Source organism: Microcaecilia unicolor, chromosome 13, assembly GCF_901765095.1.
Source record: "Microcaecilia unicolor chromosome 13, aMicUni1.1, whole genome shotgun sequence".
Taxonomy (NCBI): Eukaryota; Metazoa; Chordata; class Amphibia; order Gymnophiona; family Siphonopidae; genus Microcaecilia; species Microcaecilia unicolor.
This window is the reverse complement of record NC_044043.1, coordinates 101,565,955-101,587,335: the sequence shown is the minus strand read 5'-3', so window position 1 is coordinate 101,587,335 and position 21,381 is coordinate 101,565,955. Positions and strand designations below refer to the sequence as shown.

General features: G+C 45.2%; 1 protein-coding gene across 1 annotated transcript in view; it reads right to left on the bottom strand.

Moving 5' to 3' along the window:
* The window catches only part of IFFO2 (intermediate filament family orphan 2), a 72,724-nt gene extending 57,164 nt beyond the window's left edge, over positions 1 to 15,560 (bottom strand). The window contains 2 exon segments of the mRNA XM_030222407.1: positions 14,949 to 15,109; positions 15,111 to 15,560. Of these exon segments, the coding sequence (XP_030078267.1) occupies positions 14,949 to 15,109; positions 15,111 to 15,461 (512 nt within the window). The 5' untranslated portion in view covers positions 15,462 to 15,560.
* Positions 15,561 to 21,381: the final 5,821 nt, after the last annotated feature.

The following is a 21,381-nucleotide window of genomic DNA, read 5'->3' as shown; positions in this document are numbered from 1 at the left end:
CTGACCCTCTGCCCCCGAATTTGGAGAAATGGAGGTTGGAGCTCCTCTAGCAGCCTCTAAATGAGGCGTCCCCACTGGACTCAGACTCTTCCGCAACAGCTGCCAGCTCCATCGAGCGGGAAGAATCATCGCTCGCCATGCTCGTACTAGCGCGAGTGTCTAAGGAGCACGTTTTACACAGCCCCACTGCTGACCTGCGTTTACCACAACGTGAGCAGAGCTTAACTCCTTCAGCAGCCATTGCCCGACTGGGCGGAAATATAGCAATAAAATAGCGGCTTCACACCAAACTTACCCCGCTCGGAACGCTGTCCGCAGGAACCTCCCCGAAGGAGCTGGGCACCACTCTCACCTCAGAAGACCGAGTCAATGAGCTCCGATCAAGCTGCACAGAACCAGAATCTCTGGAAAAAGCCTCAGAAATAGCACCGCTGTACAAGCACACACTTTTTATTTATTTATTTTTTTTTACGCTGTGAGGAAAGTTGGAGGCAGTCAGCAACAGAGGGACTCTGGGAGGAGGGGGGAATGGGCGAACCTATATGCCTTTAAAGTGGGCACCACCAGCCACAACAACCCTGCTCAACTGGCAAAGCACAGGAGCCACCCCAGGCAGTCTGAAATCCAGGAGCTGATCAAGCTACGTCCACACCTGCTGGGAGATAGAGAAATACTGAAGGCAGATGGGGCTAGCCGTCCAAGGGTCACTGTGGTTTTTCAGTGCTTTCTATCTCCACCTGCTGGTAGGCGGATACAACCCATCAGTTAATGGATTCATCTGCTGCTGATGACAAGGAATAAGACATTTGGTCTATACATGACATCCAGGCTCCTACAAGGCTAAATCAGAATGAACAGGAGAAAGTGCATGGGAAGACTCCCATGTATAGCACAGGTTCTCAACCCAGTCCTCAGGACACCTAACCAGACAAGTTCTCTGGGTACCCATAATGAATATGCATGACAGATTTGCATGCCCTACCTCGGGTATCCTGAGAACCTGACAGGCTAGGTGTGTCCCAAGGACTGGGTTGAGAACCCCTCATTTATAGGTAGGTTCCCCCTCTCCACACACACCTTCTTGGGAGAAGGGGGAGTTTTCTTAGAAACTGAACTGCAGATTAGCAACTGAAGTTTTACTAAGCCCCCAGTACAAAAGTGTCTGATTCCTCAAACTGTTGCAGGATTTAACATGCCCGTTACCTCAGTACTGAACACAAAACAAGCTGAAGTCAGAGGGTGTGAGTTTCTGAAGAATGCCGACGTTCACGCCCTCACATTCATTACCGTTTAGAGACACACTGACTGGAAAGGCATGCAGAAGAGCATCACCTGGGAGCAAGATGGTCACTTTGTGTGTCTCACGCTACCTGTTAATATACTATACTATGGGTTAACAAATAAAATACCATTTTTATTGGATAAATATTTCACCTTTAAAGTAAACAGCAACCACACTTACCAAGACCTGTAATCTTTGTTTACTGGATAGGTCCTGACTGCATGACCTTTTACATTACAATTTATTGGGATTTATTAACCATCTTTATGAAGGGATTCACCCAAGGCAGTGTACAGCAGGTACAGTTTAACAAGCCTTACAATTTAAATGACCAGATATGAATACAATAAGTGAGGTAAAACTGGAAAGTGCAAATTGAAACCTAACAGGACTAACATGAAAATATCAGCACTGTAGAACAAATATGATAAATGTCAGTACAAGACAGCCTGGAAGAACATTCAAACAAGATGTCAGCATTACACCAACGAAACACCTAATACAGCTTACCATGTAGCCAAGAGGCCAAGTACAGAGAGATGGGAATGAGATGGGTAGTACAGAGTCAACTGGAATAAATAGATGCAAGTTCTATGTACAGCTAAAGATGAGAACTGCTCTAATTTACAGGGCATGGAAGCAAGCTAGTGTATTAAAGTCTTGACAGAGGAGCTAGGCTTCCACCTGCTTTATGAAGTAGTAGTAGTCTTGCGTTAAGAAATAACCCCTCTTTGACAGGACCTTAAAAGTCTCAAAAAAGATATGTAGAAGACTAGCTTTTTCTTTACAAAAATCATTAACCACCCCCCCCCCCCCTTGTGTGGAGATCTGGACCATTCCAAGCCTTTACTCTGAATTTAGTCATAAGACGTGCCACACTATGTCAGACCAAAGGCCCATTGAGGCCAGCATTCAGTTGACAAGTAGAGATATCCCAGAAGGCAGATCTGTTCCTTTCCCCAAGTCAAAACTGATGCTAAGTCTTTTAGGAAGCTATTGAAAGCTTTTTTTTGCCAAGGTGTATCCTAGCTCATGATTTTATATTAAGTTCTAGTTTTTGCTTTTAGATACTATTTTGTAGATTGAACAGAATGGTCTTGTACCAGTGCACCTACTAAATGTCATCAAAACAAATCCACTCCTGGTTTTAACTTCTCAACAAGATCTTAAAACCTAATGTCTAGGACAAGAGGGGCCTGGAAAGCATATCTTTTGTGAGAAATTGCTACCCAGATGACTATTCTGCCACCTGATATGGAGGGTGGTTGGTTCAAAGGTAAGAGTAAACAAGAGTGGTCCTTTGCAAGATCCACTGCTTCAACTGTCTCCAAAGAGACTGCCATCAGTACAACAATGCCGGCATCTTGCACATCTTCACAAAAGCCTAAGGCCCACCACCATGAGAGCCTGCAAGCCTCAATGGCCACTGGCACAGGCCCTTAACATCAGTGGTGTGAACCAGACCCTTCTTGCATTCCTGCAATAGTCAGACCACCACCTGTTTATCCTACGAGGGAAGGATTCCTTAGCCCCCTATGTAAACACACAAAAGCCATGATGGCCAGACCGAGGTCAATCAAGCCCAGCACCCTGTTTCTGACAGGTGTCCAGTCTCAGTCAACCACCTGGAAGATACCAAAGATGATTGTATTGTTCATGTCTAGGGCTGAGCAATGGCTCTCAAGTCTTCCTAATTAACTTTTCCTCCAGGAATCTGTCCAAACTCACCTTTCACCTTCATGTCCTTCAGCAACAGATTACACAGTAAGCACTGCACTGGAAAAAAAAAAGTAGTCCACAATTTTCCAATTTGTTGGTCATTTCATGACATCTCTTTGTTGTGTCTGAAAGATCAAACTATTCTACTTCAATGAGGGCCTACCTTACCCAAAAGCATAGACGAGAGGCTAGGCCAGGGCAAGACCCAGCAAGAACCTAGGCAGAAACAGGAACCAATTATGTAGTAGAACTTGCACTGATGCAGTGCAAGGAGCTGAGATGGCAGCAGACAGGCTCCCTGAACCAGCAAGGGTGTGTAACTGAGCATCCTTATATACAGTACTGTCACTGATAAGGGATCTCTTGTGGTCCAATGAGATTCTCCTGGAGCAGGTTTCTGCCACATTTCCTGGAACTCAGGTTGCAGCTAAGCAGCATCTGTCTCAGCTGAAAGTCTCCAGCTGCAGGTTTGAATTCTGGCAACCTCAACACCCATTAATTTTTTTTTTTTTTTTTTTTTTTTTTTTAATCACATCCCCTCTCAGTTTCCTTCTCCAAGCTGAAGACTGACCAATTTCACCTCTCTTCATAATGAAAGTGTTCTAACCACCGCCATCCTTTTCTGAACTTTTTTTTAAAGTTCTGCTACATCCTTTTGAGATGGGGCAACTGGAACTGCACACAATCCGGGCGCCTAGCAGCCCACAGCATGAGTGCCACATTAATGGGGTACGGAGGTAGGAATTCCATTCTTTTTGGATGAATTAACCATTTATACTATAGTAAGGTCACAAGAGCTTACGAAATACCTCATTTGACTTTAAGTAGAAAGAAGTAGTTATTTCCATTATCATTTTTAGCACATCCTAAAAAAAAAGTGTCAATGCACAGATGTTGCCATCAACTTCTTAAAGACGTCCATGTTATTTGTAGAGACCAAGCAGTGCTCTTGGCTCCCCCTCAACCTGTAATTTAAGAGGTACTACTTTTTAGTGTCAAATGTTCCCGTAATAAGCCATATAGGAACAGATTGATGGGAACACTGGAAACTAAAGGGTTAAAGACTGAAACAGCCCATGTAACTGCCACTCTATTCAGTTACCCCCATGCCTTCATTCAAGGTTAATATGTTTAGGGCTTTAAAAAGTACACCAGCTGGCTCAACACGTGCAAGGCTCAGATAATTCAATTAGTTTAACCACAAATCTTCCAAATGTTCCAGCTACTGTTCAATTTGCTACCCACCTGAAGGATTCCCCAGGAATCATTTGTGGTTAGACAATTATAGCTGTGCTTACCTTAAACCTGTCTAGCCAGCTGCTGTAAGAGCTTAAAGCATCTCTGAGAAAGTAGTGTATGGTGGTGGATTAGGGTGTTGCCAATGGGATGTGCTGAATAGTTAAGGGTATGACTATATCTGAGTTTTGTAAAACCCATTCAACATACCTCACTTCGCAGCCACCCAACCCCTCCCCCCCCCAAAAAAAAAACTCTGCATGGGGTCAGTGTTCTATGGGTTTGGGGCATAGTAATGAGGGGGCTGTGTCCAGGATCCCAGGTCTGTTAGCAACTTAGTTTTCATTTATCACCACTGAAATTAATGGGAAGATAGACTGCTTCTATAGCACCAGAAGGTGACAAAGCTTTGCATGGAAAAGTGTACTAAGTACTTTTCTAATGCATATGTTTTGCAAATTACAACTCTTCTTGTATGGAAGATAGATTTAACATGAAAAAAAGATTACAGTACAATAATCGACAAAAACGGTTGACCAAACTGTTTATGAAGATCTTCTCTAGTGTGGATTTGATAAGCGGAAAGAACCGGGAATATACAGTAGATTAATGGAATGAATTTCTTCCAGTCCTGGAGGAAGATTTTAAATGGGCAGTGCTAAAATATTCAGCCCCAAAATATGTTGGATAGCTGTCCAGTCTATTTAATGAGACAGTCATCGGAGTTATGTGAAACTTGGAAAACAATTGCTAATGGCACCTTTCCTAAACTAGGCAAGACTGTACTCGTACTCACCCCAATCCTTAAAAAAAAAAAAAACAGAAGGGGGACCCAAGTGATGCAACTAACTATAGGCCAGTGGCCTCTACCACTACACGTAGAGGTCCTAAAAAGTATAGTAGCCTCGCAACTCAGAAAAAATATTTAGAGCAGTTTAATATACTACATCAGTCAGGGTTTAGAAAAAGCTACAGTACAGACACACCGCTTGGTACACTGTTTAGCGAATTAAGTAGTGGTTATGTAATTCAATCTTTCCAGCGCATTTGACATAGTAAACCAAGTGTTGCTGGAAATACTAGACTCTAGGTATAGGGAGCCAGTTCAAGACCAGATAAGAGGACTCCTTAGTCACAGATCCTACAGTGTGAAAACGAACGAGCTGTCAAATGGAAGGTGCACACCAGAGTTGGCTGCACTATGTTAGTAACAAAAAGACTACAATCAGTGCAAAATTTAGCTGCACAATTGAAGTCCAAATGTGCACTGGGCTCCCGGTGGAGGCAAGAGGGATTTTCAAACTTTGGACAATGATTTATAAGATGCTGTATGGATATTTACCAGAATATGTAAATCAATGGATATTACCTAAACACAGGAGTAGGACACTGGCTGAGTTACAATGAGGTGTGGTAGATACTTCCTTAACCCTAGAGTGCTTACAACCTAAGGAGTCCTTTTATTAAGTTGATGTAAAGAGTGACCTTAGCTCACCCTTACATGTTTTTTCCTGCCGCAGTAACATGGCTGATGTTCCTTTTTTGTATTAACAGCCATACACTTGCCATTAGTGTACCCGCACTGACTCACCTGTTTGTAGGTGGCAAAGGATCACATGCTATCCTACACTAACCAGTTAGTGTACCGTAATGTAGCTGCACTGAGTAGTGCAGAACGCTCACTCCACCCCCAGATACGCCCCTCCAACTAAAAGTTTGAAAAACTAGCACCCAGATTAGTGCATGCACAAGCGGGTTCCCCAGCTTAGTAAGTGTGCACCAGAGGCAGTCAAGTGACATATTCAAAGTTATAAGCTTTGCCAGCTCTTAGCCCACTGCTCAAATCATTAAGCTACTTCTATTTGAAAATATTTATGTCCCAAATCAAAATTTAAGCAGCTTACATCACAGCCTGAAATAAAAGGAGACAATATACATTATACAGGGCATATGTAAGACTACATGTCCATAAAAAGAGTCTGCTCCACCTTTTCTGTATTTCATAAAACCACTCTCAGCTTAATGCAGCTACTGGGTCACTGGAAACTACCAAAATCCTCAGTTTGCTGTATAGCAGCAGCTAGAAAAAGGAAATATGTAGGACTTATTCAGAGCAGGTGAGAAAGATTCTGCCGGGTACAGTATTTGTGACCTGGATGGCCACTGCTGGAAGCAGGCTACTGGGCTTGAAGGACCTTCAGTCTGACCAAGTATGGCTATTCTTATGTGGTGTGATCTGATGTGCTCAATGCTTAAGGTGCAAGATACAGTACTAGAATAGGAAGCAAAGTCGCAGAGAGGGACGACAAGGCTCTCTACTTGTTAGACCTACTTAATTTACTTTAAATACTGAGCTAAATGGTAGCAGATTTAGCAAATTTAATAGCTCATCAATACACAAAGCTGTGCGATTTGTTGCCAGAGCATATGTCAAGGTTAGTATGGCATAGTTTAAAAAGGGTTTGTCTGGTTTCTAGGAACAGTTCCACACATTAATCTGTTAATGGGGATGGCTACAGAGAATGAATCTCCACTGAATTTTCTGGGCACTGCTAAAAGACCTGAATAGGATGCATTGAAGACAAACTGCTAACCCATTGTAGCACTTAGATGCAAACAGTTAAAAAACAACAACAAAACAGCTGAGTTAAAAAAAAAATAAAAAATGGCAGGGAGTTTAAGACCATTGTGAGCGCCAGGGTACAGCACTGTGCTTTGTGGTTAGAGAAGCAGTAAAAGGAAATGCCTGAGCTCTGAGGGAAGCGTCTGCATTTTGTCACAGCCTCTTTCCACTCAGTCCGGCACAAAATAAGGCAATCAATGCACCATTAAAATGGCCATTTCTGACCTAATACTGCTAATTTTAGACTGAAACTGGAATGAAAAGAGAAGTATATGTAAATATACAACAAAACATTTTATTCTTAACAGTTCCACTGCATTCAGGTTATGTTGAAGTATATAACCATTAGTACTGGACAGCACTGTAAATTTTATTTCTGTCACCTGCTGCATTACAAGTGTTTTAAATGTACACACTACAGATTGAAATGTGTGGTGATTGCATTTAAGTGTAGAAGAACCTTGAAGATGTTTTAAAGTTATTGATAGCATCAAACAGCTTCCTGATATACCAATTTCTTAAAGCGGAAACACTACATACCAGACCACAAACCACTATATTTACAACCTAAAACAAGGCAGCCACAAACCTTAGAAAGCGGAAGAAAATCAAAAGGGAATAGCAAAATAGAGCCACTGTACTAAGAATGACATGTATCTACACGAGCGTTAACTACAGTCACCTTTATCTATGGAAATTTTAATAAGTTCCCCCCCCCATTTGCCCCCCCTGCTCTGGAATGTTAAAGAGCCTGTGTACCTTAAATTTAAGGCCAAGTATATAAAACTCACCAAAACAATGAAAGCAACAATGTATAACAAGTGAAACACTTGCAAGTTTTACATGAAAACAAAGGGCGTCTTCAAGTGTTATATGTACTCTGTTACCAGTACATATAACAAATAACCCACACATCACATAACAGACTTACATCATATATTATGACATACCTGAAGGGAACAAGTCTCTCTAATCATAGATGCGTATTTATATGGATTCCTGGACCACTCAAAGCACGTTTTTAAGGATAAGTACAGTGCACTCCATTTAAGTGAACGTCGGATAAGCGCATGCTCTGTTTAACTGCATGCCATACTTCGGTCCAGTTTTTGGCACCATCAATTTCTATGGGGACAAACTTCGGTTTTGCGTATCACTGATAAGTGCAAGATTCGCTTATATGCATGGTTTAAGACCGCTCCTCTGCAGGAAAGACTCTGCATAAGCGCACATGTGGAATATGGAAACCGATTGGCACGTGACAAAAGGGGCGGTAAATTTGAAATCTTGTTGGTTAACTGCAACAGGCAGAAGCGAAATAGAGTGTACAGTGGAGTCGTCGTCACCGTGCAACTGTAAGACTAACACTGGCTGAACGAATAGAAGTTCTTAAAAAATTAGAAAACAAAGTCAAGCGTCTATTGCTAAAGGATACGGTGCCAATCCCAGTCAAATTTCACGTATCTTGAAGCAGAAAGACCAGCAAAACAATACAAATCCACACCGGAAACGATAACGGGTGGGAAAAGCTGAGGAGGTAGAAGATGCTCTTCTTCGGTGGTTTTCTCAAATCAGGAGCAGACAGTTTCCTGTCATGCTTATGAAGAAAGCTAATGAAAGTCTTGGACTAACATAAAATTCAAGAAACAGCAAGGTGAAAAACAAGATGCTGATTACTTTGGTGCTGAACGAGTTTGCACCTCGCGACATTTTCAATGCTGACGAAAACGGTCTCTACTGGTGAGCAATTCCTGATGTAACACTTGCATTCAAACAAGCCGAAACTGACGATCCTCCTTTGCTGCAATATGGATGGGAGTGAGAAGCTGGAACCCCTCGTCATTGGAAAGAGCAAACAGCCCCGTTGCTTCAAGAATGTTAAGTGACTTCCTGTGTCATACGAGGCTAGCGCAAATTCATGGATGACTGGGGAAATTTGGAAGCAGTGGCTAAAGAAGTTAGACACTATTGAAGCGGTGCAAAGAAAAGCTACGAGAATGGTACTGGATTTGCGTTCCAAGACGTATGAAGAGACTTGCTGACCTGAACATGTATACCCTGGAGGAAAGGAGGAACAGGGGTGATATGATACAGACATTCAAATATTTGAAAGGTATTAACCTGCAAACAAATCTTTTCCGGAGATGGGAAGGCGGTAGAACGAGAGGACATGAAATGAGATTGAAGGGGGACAGACTCAGGAAAGATGTCAGGAAGTATTTTTTCACAGAGAGGGTGATGGATGCTTGGAATGCCCTCCCGCGGGAGGTGGTGGAGATGAAAACGGTAACGGAGTTCAAACATGCGTGGGATATGCATAAAGGAATCCTGTGCAGAAGGAATGGATCCTCAGAAGCTTAGCCGAAATTGGGTGGCGGAGCAGGTGGGGGGAAGAGGGGTTGGTGGTTGGGAGGCGAGGATAGTGGAGAGCAGACTTATACGGTCTGTGCCAGAGCCGGTGATGAGAGGCGGGACTGGTGGTTGGGAGGCAGGAAGTACTGCTGGGCAGACTTGTACGGTCTGTGCCCTGAATAAGGCAGGTACAAATCAAGGTAAGGTATACACATATGAGTTTGTCTTGTTGGGCAGACTGGATGGACCATGCAGGTCTTTTTCTGCCGTAAATCTACTATGTTACTAGAATGCGGCCACAAAAGCGTCAGATTTGTTGCTTTGTGATAATTGTGCTGCACACAGTGATGATGTCGGGCTAACGTCAAGGTGGTCTTACTGCCAAAAACACTACCCTCTGATCCAACCTATGGATGAGGGCATAATAGCCAATTTCAAACATAATCAGGCTCTTGTGCTACGTTGTATGATGAGCTTTATGGATGACTAGACTGGCAAGTATAAACGTGCTGTTGAACTGGCTCATAATCTATCACTGTTGGATTCCCTATATATGCAGAAAGAAGCCTGGAATCATGTTACACAGGCAACCATTGTGAACTGCTACAAGCAGGCAAGCTTTGTAAGGGACGTGGAGAGGGATGAAACAGATGCAGCTGTTGCAAATGCGTCAGATGAACAGGCTATTGACATCCCAGCCAGTGTTACTGAAGAGGAGTTTCATCACTACGTAGCTGATGCCCAGATATGCGCCTACATGCAGGCAATGGCTGATGATGAAACAGATGATGAAATGAGCAGCGAGGCACATGCTGACGAAATTCAACAACCTCCTGACACTTTTACAAGAGCGCTGGAGAATCTCAACACCATGCGGGACTATCTGGAGGCCACTGGATGTCAGTGCTATGACAATTTTTACTGTCTGGCAGACGTAGTCTATGGAACTCACAGACACAAGAGTGTACAGAGGACTATGACTGATTACTTCAAGTAAGCCTAACGTCAGTTAACGGAGACTGTATAACGTCAGTTAACGGAGACGGTATACTGTACATATGTTTATCAGATGTCAAGCTTCTTTGGGTCCCAATGGTTAAGTGCATGCCCCAGTTAACTGCATGTATTTCTTTGGTCCCAGACCCTTGCACTTAAGCAGATTGCACTGTACTTGTCTGCAAAGTGGTGAATACTGTCTGACAGAGGACTGTTTCGGTATCCCTCCAGGGACAGTTGCCAGATTAATAAAGCAGGAGAAATTTTCTCTAACACTATACCAACTGTCTGTGAAGGTGATGGCGTCATGTACCAACTGGGGACTGCTGAATCCTAAAAAATGGCCCACCCATCACATATGGAAAAGTAAATGAAATGAAGCACCATTCCTAGAGACAGCAGCAATCTAAGTAGTTTACTAGACAGAGATAGCAGAAACAATGCAAGTTACAAGGAGAAAGTGGAGAGAGACGGTCAAGAAGGAATCTCCAGAAAACAAACCCCTAGCACTACTACTGCTTATTTCTATAGTGCTACAAGGCATACGCAGCGCTGTACACCATACTGCAGATAACTGGGCAAGAAGGAACTCCCAGAAAACAAACCCCTAGCCCTGCAGATAGCTGGGCAACAAATACCAATATTCACTAGGGATGAGCACCCAGAAAGTTCTCATGTCTTGTTTGGAATTTTTGTGTGTGCAATGAACATTGTTAGAAGTGCACCCTCCTCCCTAAACGGGTGCATATGCATGACAGCTTGCACATGCAGTCTAGGGAAAAAGGTGTGCACTATGGGTATAGAAGATGCACTATGTGCACTCCGAAGAACAGAGCACACTATTACCAGCAGATATTTGTTTCTAACAGTCCATCACAAATATTCACATACAGACCAAGCAGAAGACAGCAAAACTTTGGTTTCCCAATTATTCCAGGTGACACTAGGAAAACCCCAGCTGCCAGCCAGAAAATGCAAAACCAAGTCGGTTTTTGGATCACCAGTAAGTTCCCATATCAAACACCCATCAGTTCCCCTCACTCGCTTCCAAGGCTCCCAAAAATGCAAACGGCTAGCAAACCCACAGGATCCAATGCTTTGCTGTACAGCCAGCAGCACAAAGAGGTTACTTTGCAGATGCCAGCTGAACTACATCTTGTTCTGATTTTAAAACACTAATATAGAAAACAACAGCACAAAGTCCGTATGCCTTGTTTCCCCTTTCATACCAAGTTAAGGTCTACAATCTCTTCATCTTCTTCCTTGGTGATACTCTGTGCTTGTCTTCATCTCTGTTGGGAGGCTGTTAAAGATACCTAAAGAGCAGCAGTAATAGGGTGGGACACAGGAGCTACAGCTCTACCATGGAAGTGTTTTTGAATACGCTGAGCCTTTTTCCTGCATTGGCAGTGGATTATCATTGTAGCAGATGCCTTGTTTTCATTGGTATATCTATATATCACAAGACTCCTGAGGGAGGCGCTTTTTTTGCGCGGAAACACGACTGAGTCGAGTGTATATTTAAATAAAGAGATTGTTCCTAACTCAGGTCGCCTACTGGTGTTGTTGAAGAGCCCACTCCTCCTACTCTCCTCTTAGACTCTACCACTATTTTGCCTGACATAGCAGGAGCAAGTAACATAGTAACATAGTAGATGACGGCAGAAAAAGACCTGCATGGTCCATCCAGTCTGCCCAAGACAAACTCTCATATGTGTATACCTTACCTTGAATTGAATTTGTACCTGTCCTTTTCAGGGCACAGACCATATAAGTCTGCCCAGCAGTATTTCCCGCCTCCCAACCACCAGTCCCGCCTCCCATCATCGGCTCTGGTACAGACCGTATAAGTCTGCCCTCCCCTGTCCTAGCCTCCCAACCACCAACCCCTCTTCCCCCCACCTGCTCCGCCACCCAATTTCAGCTAAGCTTCTGAGTATCCATTCCTTCTGCACAGGATTCCTCTATGCATATCCCATGCATGTTTGAACTCTGTTACCGTTTTCATCTCCACCACCTCCCGCGGGAGGGCTTTCCAAGCGTTCACCACCCTCTCCGTGAAAAAAAGTAGGTGGCTTGGAGTGGACCTGTAGATTTTGGAAGATGTTGCATTGTACATGTGTATACAGAACCTAACCCCTACCAACCCCCTTGGTTCTTTAAGGTAGAGTTGCTTCAGAACCTCTGAGACTCAAGCATATATTACAAATGCTGCTGTATCAGAGCAAAAGCTCATGGGGCTAGGTGCTACTTAATTTTTATTTTTTGTTACATTTGTACCCCGCGCTTTCCCACTCATGGCAGGCTCAATGCAGCTTACATGGGGCAATGGAGGGTTAAGTGACTTGCCCAGAGTCTCAAGGAGCTGCCTGTGCCTGAAGTGGGAATCGAACTCAGTTCCTCAGTTCCCCAGGACCAAAGTCCACCACCCTAACCACTAGGCCACTCCTCCACTGTTGCTACTATTTGAGATTCTACAGATCACCAATGTGGCCGCGCAGGACGTCAGACTCACAGAAACAGAAGCCTGCGCAGCCTTCTACATGGAATGCTGCTAGTGGAATAGCAACATTCCATGTAGAATCTCCAATAGTAGCAACATTCCATGTAGAATCTCCAATAGTATCTATTTTATTTTTGTTACATTTGTACCCTGCGCTTTCCCACTCATGGCAGGCTCAATACGGCTTACATGGGGCAATGGAGGGTTAAGGACTGCCCAGAGTCACAAGGAGCTGCCTGTGCCTGAAGTGGAAATTCGAACTCAGTTCCTCAGACCAAAGTCCACCACCCTAACCACTAGACCACTCCTCCACTGTTGCTACTATTGAGATTCTCCAGGAATGTTGCTATCCACTAGAAGTCGGCCCTTGCAGATCACCAATGTGGCCGCGCAGGCTTCTGCTTCTGTGAGTCTGACGTCAGACCTCACAGAAACAGAAGCCTGCGCAGCCTTCTACATGGAATGTTGCTAGTGGAATAGCAACATTCCATGTAGAATATCCAATGGTATCTATTTTATTTTTGTTACATTGTACCCCGCGCTTTCCCACTCATGGCAGGCTCAATGCGGCTTACATGGGGCAATGGAGGGTTAAGGACTTGCCCAGAGTCACAAGGAGCTGCCTGTGCCTGAGGTGGGAATCGAACTCATTCCTCAGTTCCCCAGGGACCAAAGTCCACCACCCTAACCACTAGGCCCACTCCTCCACCTGTTGCTACCTATTTTGAGATTCTACAGATCCCAATGTGGCCGCGCAGGACGTCAGACTCACAGAACAGTAAGCCTTCGCAGCCTTCTACATGGAATGTTGCTAGTGGAATAGCAACATTCCATGTAAGAATCTCCAATAGTCTCTATTTTATTATTGTTACATTTGTACCCTGCGCTTTCCCACTCATGGCAGGCTCAATACGGCTACATGGGGCAATGGAGGGTTTAAGTGACTTGCCCAGAGTTCACACAGGAGCTGCCTGTGCCTGAAGTGGAAATCAAACTCAGTTCCCTCAGTTCCCCAGGACCAAAGTCCACCACCCTAACCACTAGGCCACTCCTCCACTGTTGCTACTATTTGAGACTTCCTCAGATCACCAATGTGGCCGCGCAGGACGTCAGACTCACAGAAACAGAAGCCTGTCGCAGCTTCTACATGGAATGTTGCTAGTGGAATAGCAACATTCCATGTAGAATCTCCAATAGTAGCAACATTCCATGTAGAATCTCCAATAGTATCTATTTATTTTGTTACATTTGTACCCTGCGCTTTCCCACTCATGGCAGGCTCAATGCGGCTTACATGGTGCAATGAGGGTTTAAGTGACTTGCCCAGAGTCACAGGAGCTGCCTGTGCATGAAGTGGGAATCGAACTCAGTTCCTCAGTCCAAAGTCCACCACTCTAACCACTAGGCCACTCCTCCACTGTTTGCTACTATTGGAGATTCTACATGGAATGTTGCTATTCCACTAGCAACATTCCATGTAGAATCTCCATAGTAGCAACATTCCATGTAGAATCTCCACTAGTATCTATTTTATTTTTGTTACATTTGTACCCTGCGCTTTCCCACTCATGGCAGGCTCAATGCGGCTTACATGGGGCAATGGAGGGTTAAGTGACTTGCCCAGAGTCACAAGGAGCTGCCTGTGCCTAAGTGGGAATCGAACTCAGTTCCTCAGTCCAAAGTCCACCACTCTAACCACTAGGCCACTCCTCCACTGTTGTCTACTATTTGAGATTCTACATGGAATGTTGCTATTCCACTAGCAACATTCCATGTAGAATCTCCAATAGTAGCAACATTCCATGTAGAATCTCCAATAGTATCTATTTTATTTTTGTTACATTTGTACCCCGCGCTTTCCCACTCATGGCAGGCTCAATGCGGCTTACATGGGGCAATGGAGGGTTAAGTGACTTGCCCAGAGTCACAAGGAGCTGCCTGTGCCTGAAGTGGGAATCAAACTCAGTTCCTCAGGACCAATGTCCACCACCCTAACCACTAGGCCACTCCTCCACTCCACTTAAGCTTTAGCAGCAGATTCTCTCTCCATGCATCACCTGTCACTTCCTCCCGGGTATATCTGAAAGCATACTTGAGCGAGCTGTGACACATACATGTTGTATGAATGAGTGGTCTTTAGTCCTGGTTTGTGTATATGCTACTTTCCTCCCAAGGAGCATCAGCTCTGCAGCATCAGCATCACCTCCCAACCCCCCCTCCTCCTCCCCCCCACTCACTTCCTCTTGTAGTCGTCGCGCTCCCTCTTCACTTTGGCCAGCACGTTGTACAGGGCCCTGATCTCGGGCGTGATGGTGTCGATCTGGACTCCCACTCCGTCCGGGTGGGTCCAGGTGACGCCGGGGCCTTGCATGGTCTCCAGGCCGTCTCCGGTGCGCCGCCACGTGGGTGTAGCTCCAGATGGTGCCGGGCAGGCTGGAGGAGGAGGAGGGGGAAGGGGCGGCGGGGTCGGGCTCGGTCTGCGAGCTCTGCTCCCGGTAGTAGGTGCGGAAGCGGCTGCGGCGCGAGGGCTGGTGCAGCTGCTGCAGCTGCTTCTCCAGGAGGCGGTTGCGCCGCTCCAGCTCGTGCACCTTGGCCAGGAAGCAGCGGAAGCGCACGTTCAGCGTCTTGAGCAGGTGGATGTCGGAGCCCAGGTCGTGGCGCAGCGCGAGGGTAACGGCCGAGCCGGGAGATGGGGGAGGGGAGGCGGCGGCCACCGCGGCCAGCTCGGCGAACAGCATCGAGTTCATCATCCCCACGACGGCGCCAACCGCAGCCGAGAACAACGGAGGGGAAACAAACAAAAAAAAAAGTCACCGGTACTCCGCGCGCCTGCGACACTCGTCGTCGTCGTCGTCGTCACTGACTGACTGACTGAACGGTCGCCGCCCGCCCGACACACACTAACGCTCTTCCGGCAGCCACGCCCCCGGGAGGTGGAGCCCGGCCTCGGCCAATCGCCGGCCGGAGCACGCGCCGTCCCCTGGGCGGTTCCAAGGAGCACGCTCTAGGCCAAGGGGCCCGGCCTGCAGCCTCCTCTCCCACTCCGGGCTCCGCCTCCTCCTCTCCTCCCTCTCAGTCGTAGGGATTGGCGGAGGGAAGACAGAAGGGGCGTGGCTGAAGGCACGTGTGCCCTGCATAGGCGAAGTGAACTGTCGAATAGCGGGCGCTGCACGTGTTTCCCGCGGCGCTTTGTTTTTCTTTTTCGGGCCCCCCCCCCCCCCCGGGTTATTTCATGTGCTGGGGCCTCGCGCGACACGTTTCGCTCTTAGCGGGCGGGAAACTGCGGGGCTGAGGTACAGCTGAACCGATAAAAAGCGCCTGAGCAGGTAGAATCAGTTCACACACGCTCTTGGCTGAGAAAAGTCTCTCTGCACATGTGTCCCCGCAGGCTCTTTGCTTTCTTTTCTAGTCTTTTTCCACGTCCTTGTGTCACTGCTACTAACATTTCAATAGTCAGCAGCATGATTGCACATAATAAACTCCTAAGAGACAGTCCCATCTCTCACAAAACTTACAGTCTGTTCAAGTCAAGTAAGAGATTGGGAGGTTGCATTTGGCATGGGATTGGGAGGGCCAATTTTGGGTGGGCATGAAAGTTCCCCACGTCTTTAAGTACATAAGTAGTGCCATACTGGGAAAGACCAAAGGTCCATCTAGCCCAGCATCCTGTCACCGACAGTGGCCAATCCAGGTCAAGGGCACCTGGCACGCTCCCCAAACGTAAAAACATTCCAGACAAGTTATACCTAAAAATGCGGAATTTTTCCAAGTCCATTTAATAGCGGTCTATGGACTTGTCCTTTAGGAATCTATCTAACCCCTTTTTAAACTCCGTCAAGCTAACCGCCCGTACCACGTTCTCCGGCAACGAATTCCAGAGTCTAATTACACGTTGGGTGAAGAAACATTTTCTCCGATTCGTTTTAAATTTACCACACTGTAGCTTCAACTCATGCCCTCTAGTCCTAGTTCTGTCTGTTTACCTGTCTTATCTAGATTGTAAGCTCTTCCAGCAGGGACTGTCTTCTGTGTATGGTGTACAGCGCTGCGTATGCCTTGTAGCACTAGATAGGGATAGAACTTTACACCATAATCAACAAGTCGAATGGAATACAACACTGTATACCTGTTCAAGGCATCATATCCAATATATATTTTTGCAATTAAACCCCTCTCCCAAAACCCCCATACCCCGCCACCCACCTTCCCCCCTCCCTCACTGCAAACAGAGGTTAGAGGACTATTCCTATTGATTTAGGATTCTACTACCTAAGAACATAAGAGTAATCATAGTGGGTCAGACCAATGGTCCATCTTTCCCAGTATCCTGTTTCCAACAGTGGTCGACCTAGGTACATGGCAGAAACCCAAATCATGGCAACATTCCATGCTGCAAATCCCAAGGCAAGCAGTTGCTTCCCCATGTCTGTGTCAATAGGAAACTGTGGACCTTTCTTCCAGGAAGTTGTCCAAACCTTTTTTAAACCCAGGTACGCTAACCGCTGTTACCACGTCCTCCAGCAAAGAGTTCCAGAGCTTTGCTATTCGTTGAGTTAAAAAATATTTCCTCCTATTTGTTTTAAAAGTATTTCCATGTAGCTTCCTTGAGTGTCCCCTTGTCTTTTTACTTTTGGAACATGTAAAAAAATCGATGTACTTCTACTCATTCTATGTCAGACTTGTGAGTTCTTGTACCAAGTAGAGCACTGCTGAGCCCGGTACTCGGACCAGGTTCTGCTTGGCGGCTGGACAACCCCAGGTTTCACCTGCACTGACCGCCATTCCCCAGAGTTTGAGCCCCTAGGTGCGGGTGGCCTGCAGGACTTATGGGACAGAGCTGGAAACAGGGTGATGAATGTATCGGCCAGGCAGGCAGCAGATCAAGAGAGTAATCCAGGTACAAGCAGCAGTCAGTAGACAGGCAAGAGAGTAATCCAGGTACAGGCGAAAGTCAGTAGGTAGGCGGCAGGCAAGAGAGTAATCCAGGTACAGACAAGTCAGTAGGCAGGTGGCAGACAAGAGAGTAATCCAGGTACAGACAAGTCAGTAGGCAGGCGGCAGGCAAGAGAGTAATCCAGGTACAGGCGAAAGTCAGTAGGCAGGCAGAAGGGTAATTTAGGTACAGGCAAAGTCAGCAAAGAGGGACCAGTAGATAAGAAGTAGACTACAGAGTTAGAAACTCTTACCAAAGTAGAAGCCAAAGCATGGAGTCCAGGAAGAGCTTAGCTGATAAGGTGCTGGCGTCTGATATCAGCAGGGAGGAGGGGCACAACCATAGGACAAGAGCAGGGGACGGAGGAACCGGAAGACCAATAGGAGAGAAGCAAGGGAAGCCAGGCAGAGGAAGAGCAGACCCAGGTGGGTGGAAGCAAAGCAATCAAGGAGCCCGGAAGCCACCGCTCTCTGAACAAACCCAGAGAGGACTACACACACACACGGCTCAGGCAGTGCCAGTCAAGTGTGTGTGTCCACGGGACCCCGTGCAGCCTGAGGATAGGGGACATGACATTCTACACCACTCAGGATTTTGTAGACCTCAATCATATCTCCTCTCATCCATCTCTTTTCCAATCTGAGGAGCCCTAACCTCTTTTTGAGATGCGGCGACCAGAACTAAACGCAATATAGAGGCATTATAGTATTTTCAGTCTTATTCACCATCCCTTTTCTAATAATTCCTAGCATCCTGTTTGCCGCCGCCACCCACTGAGCAGACGTTTTCAGCATCTTATCTACAATGACACCTAGATCTTGAGCGCTGACCCCCAAGGTGGACCCTAGCATCTGGTAACTGTGATTTGGATTATTCTTTCCAATGTGCATCACCTTGCATTTGTCCACATTAAATTTCATCAGCCATTTGAATGCCCAATCTTCCAATTTCCTAAGATCTTTCTGCAATATTTCACAGTCGGTACGTGTTTTAGCAACCTTGAATAGTTTTGTGTCATCTGCAAATTTAATCGCCTCACTCGTAGTTCAGATTTCCATTATTCACCATCCTCCATTGAGCAAAATGGCCATTTAACCCTACCCTCTATTTCTGTCCAATAACCAATTCCTAATCCAAACAAGAACCTCGCCTTCTATCCCATGTCTCTTTAATTTTCTCAAGATGAACTTTATTCAAAGCTTTCTGAAAATCTAGGTACACTACATCAATCGTCTCACCTTTATCCACATGCTTATTCATGCCTTCAAAGAAAGAAAGCAAATTGGTGAGGCAAGACTTCCTTTGGCTAAATCCATGATAACTCTGTCCCATTAAACCATGTTTGTCTATGTGTTCTGTAATTTTATTCTTTATAATAGTTTCCACTATTTTGCGTGGCACTGACGTCAGGCTTACTAGTCTGTAATTTCCTGGATCACCCCTGGAACCCTTTTTAAAAATCGGCGTCACATTGGTCACCCTCTAATCTTCAGGTATCACAGACAATTTTAAAGACAAGTTACATATTACTAACAGCAGATCAGCAATTTCATGCTTGAGTTCTTTGAGTACCCTTGGCTGTATGCTATCCAGTCCAGGTGATTTACTATTATTTAATTTGTCGATTTGGCTCAGTACATCTTCCAGGTTCACCAAGATTTCTTTCAGTTCCTCCAGCTGCAATGTTGCCCAGAATTGAAACTTGATAAACTTGAATTAGGAAGCTATTTAGAAGACAACAGCTTATTGGGCCCAGCTCAGATGTGGTCTGGACCAGGTAGTGGCACAAAAACCTTAATGGTTGCCTTCTTAGATCAAGTTTATTTTTGCCTACAAAAGGGTACCCCTGTGCTACTAAGGTCTTCATATCTTTCAGCAGCATTTGATTTGGATTAACTTATAACCACAGCTTAATATGTCTACAAAAAGAGGCAGAACCTTGGAGCCAGGGGAGAGGCTGGGTGTGCCAGGAGCAGATACAACAGGAGACGAGGGGCTGGATTAGGTTGGCAAGATCCCAAAACATTATGCTACTTATCCTAGAAATAAGCAGTGGATTTTCCCAAGTCCATCTTAATAATGGCTTATGGACTTTTCTTTTAGGAAATTATCCAAAACTTTTTTTAATCCTGGTAAGCTAACTGCTTCATTTCGTGCCCTCTAGACCCATTATTTTTGGAAAGAGTAAACAAGCATCATGTCTACCTATTCCACTCCTCTCAATATTTTATAGACTTCTATCATAGCTCCCTTAGTCGTCTCTTCTCCAAGCTGAAGAGCCGTAGCCGCTTTAGCCTTTCGTCATCCCCCTTTATGATTTTCATTTCCCTTCTCTGTGCCTTTTCTAATTGTGCTTTATCTTTTTTGAGATGTGACCAGAATTGCACAGAGTATTTGAGGTGTGGTTACACCATGGAGCGATACAACGGCATTATAACATCCTCACACCTGTTTTCCATACCTTTCCTAATAATACCCAACATTCTATTCGCTTTCCTAGCAGCAGCACACTGAGCAGAAGGTTTCAATGTATTATTGACGACGACACCCAGATCCCTTTCTTGGTCCGTAACTCCTAACGTGGAACCTTGCATGACGTAGCTATAATTCGGGTTCCTCTTTCCCACATGCATTACTTTGCACTTGCTCACATTAAACATAATCTGCCATTTGGATTCCCAGTCTCGTAAGGTCCTCTTGTAATTTTTCACAATTCTCTCACGATTTAACAACTTTGAATAATTTTGTGTCAGCAAATTTAATGACCGCACTACAGCCCCTTGTGGAGCCCCACCCTCTACCCTTCTCCAGTGAGAATATTGACCATTTAACAGAGCTGTGTGGGGCTCTTTTACTAAGTGGCCTTAAGCACTAACGATTGCTTATCGCATGCAAAAAGGCACCACTGAGGGACACACTCAGGCATTCCACGGTAGTTCTGGGATTGGCGCACACTAATAATATAAAATATTTTTTATCGTGGGGGTGTGTTTGGGGCAGTGAGTAGGCGTGCCCTGCAGTAATAGGTTAGCACAGGCAAATCACAATGTGCTGCCGCTTAGCACAGGGTTAGCACATGAGCCCATACTGTTTTTAAAATAGGTGGCGGTAAAGGCTCACATGGTAATCAGGGTGTGACAAAAACAGTGGGTTTTTTAAGCCTGTAAAACTGCCTTAATTAATTCTTGAAGTGTATTTTTCTAGTTTGGGCAGCAGGTGTTGCATGCTTATGTTTAAAGCTGTTACAGAGAAAAGACCTGCAGTGCTGTGGCCAGCTTAAAAAAAAAACTTGTTCTGGGCTCTGATTGGCCCAGGAGATCATTTTCATTTGGATTTTACTGGCTTTTTCCTCAGTCTTAGCCCAGAGAAGAAAGAGACAGATCCCTTTGCCGAGGCCCTTTGATAAGTTATATTTGATAATCTGTGAGCAGCATATTTACTGATCTCCCCAGGTAGTTTTTAGAAAGTAAACAAATGTTTAGATACTTTTATAATTGATCCGTGTTTCAGTTACCTGTTTTTGTTTTGCTGACTTTTTCTGTTTCACTGTTCAAGTTTTGACAATAAACCTGATTAATTTGTTGACTCTGCCTCTCTGGACTGATAAGAATCCTGGTGGTATGTGTGGTGGGTCTGTGAGTGCTTTCTGGGAACTGTGGGACCACTGGGAATGTGGCCTCAGTAACCTAGAAATCACTGGGGATAATTTGAGAACGGGAGACTCACCTAACATAGTA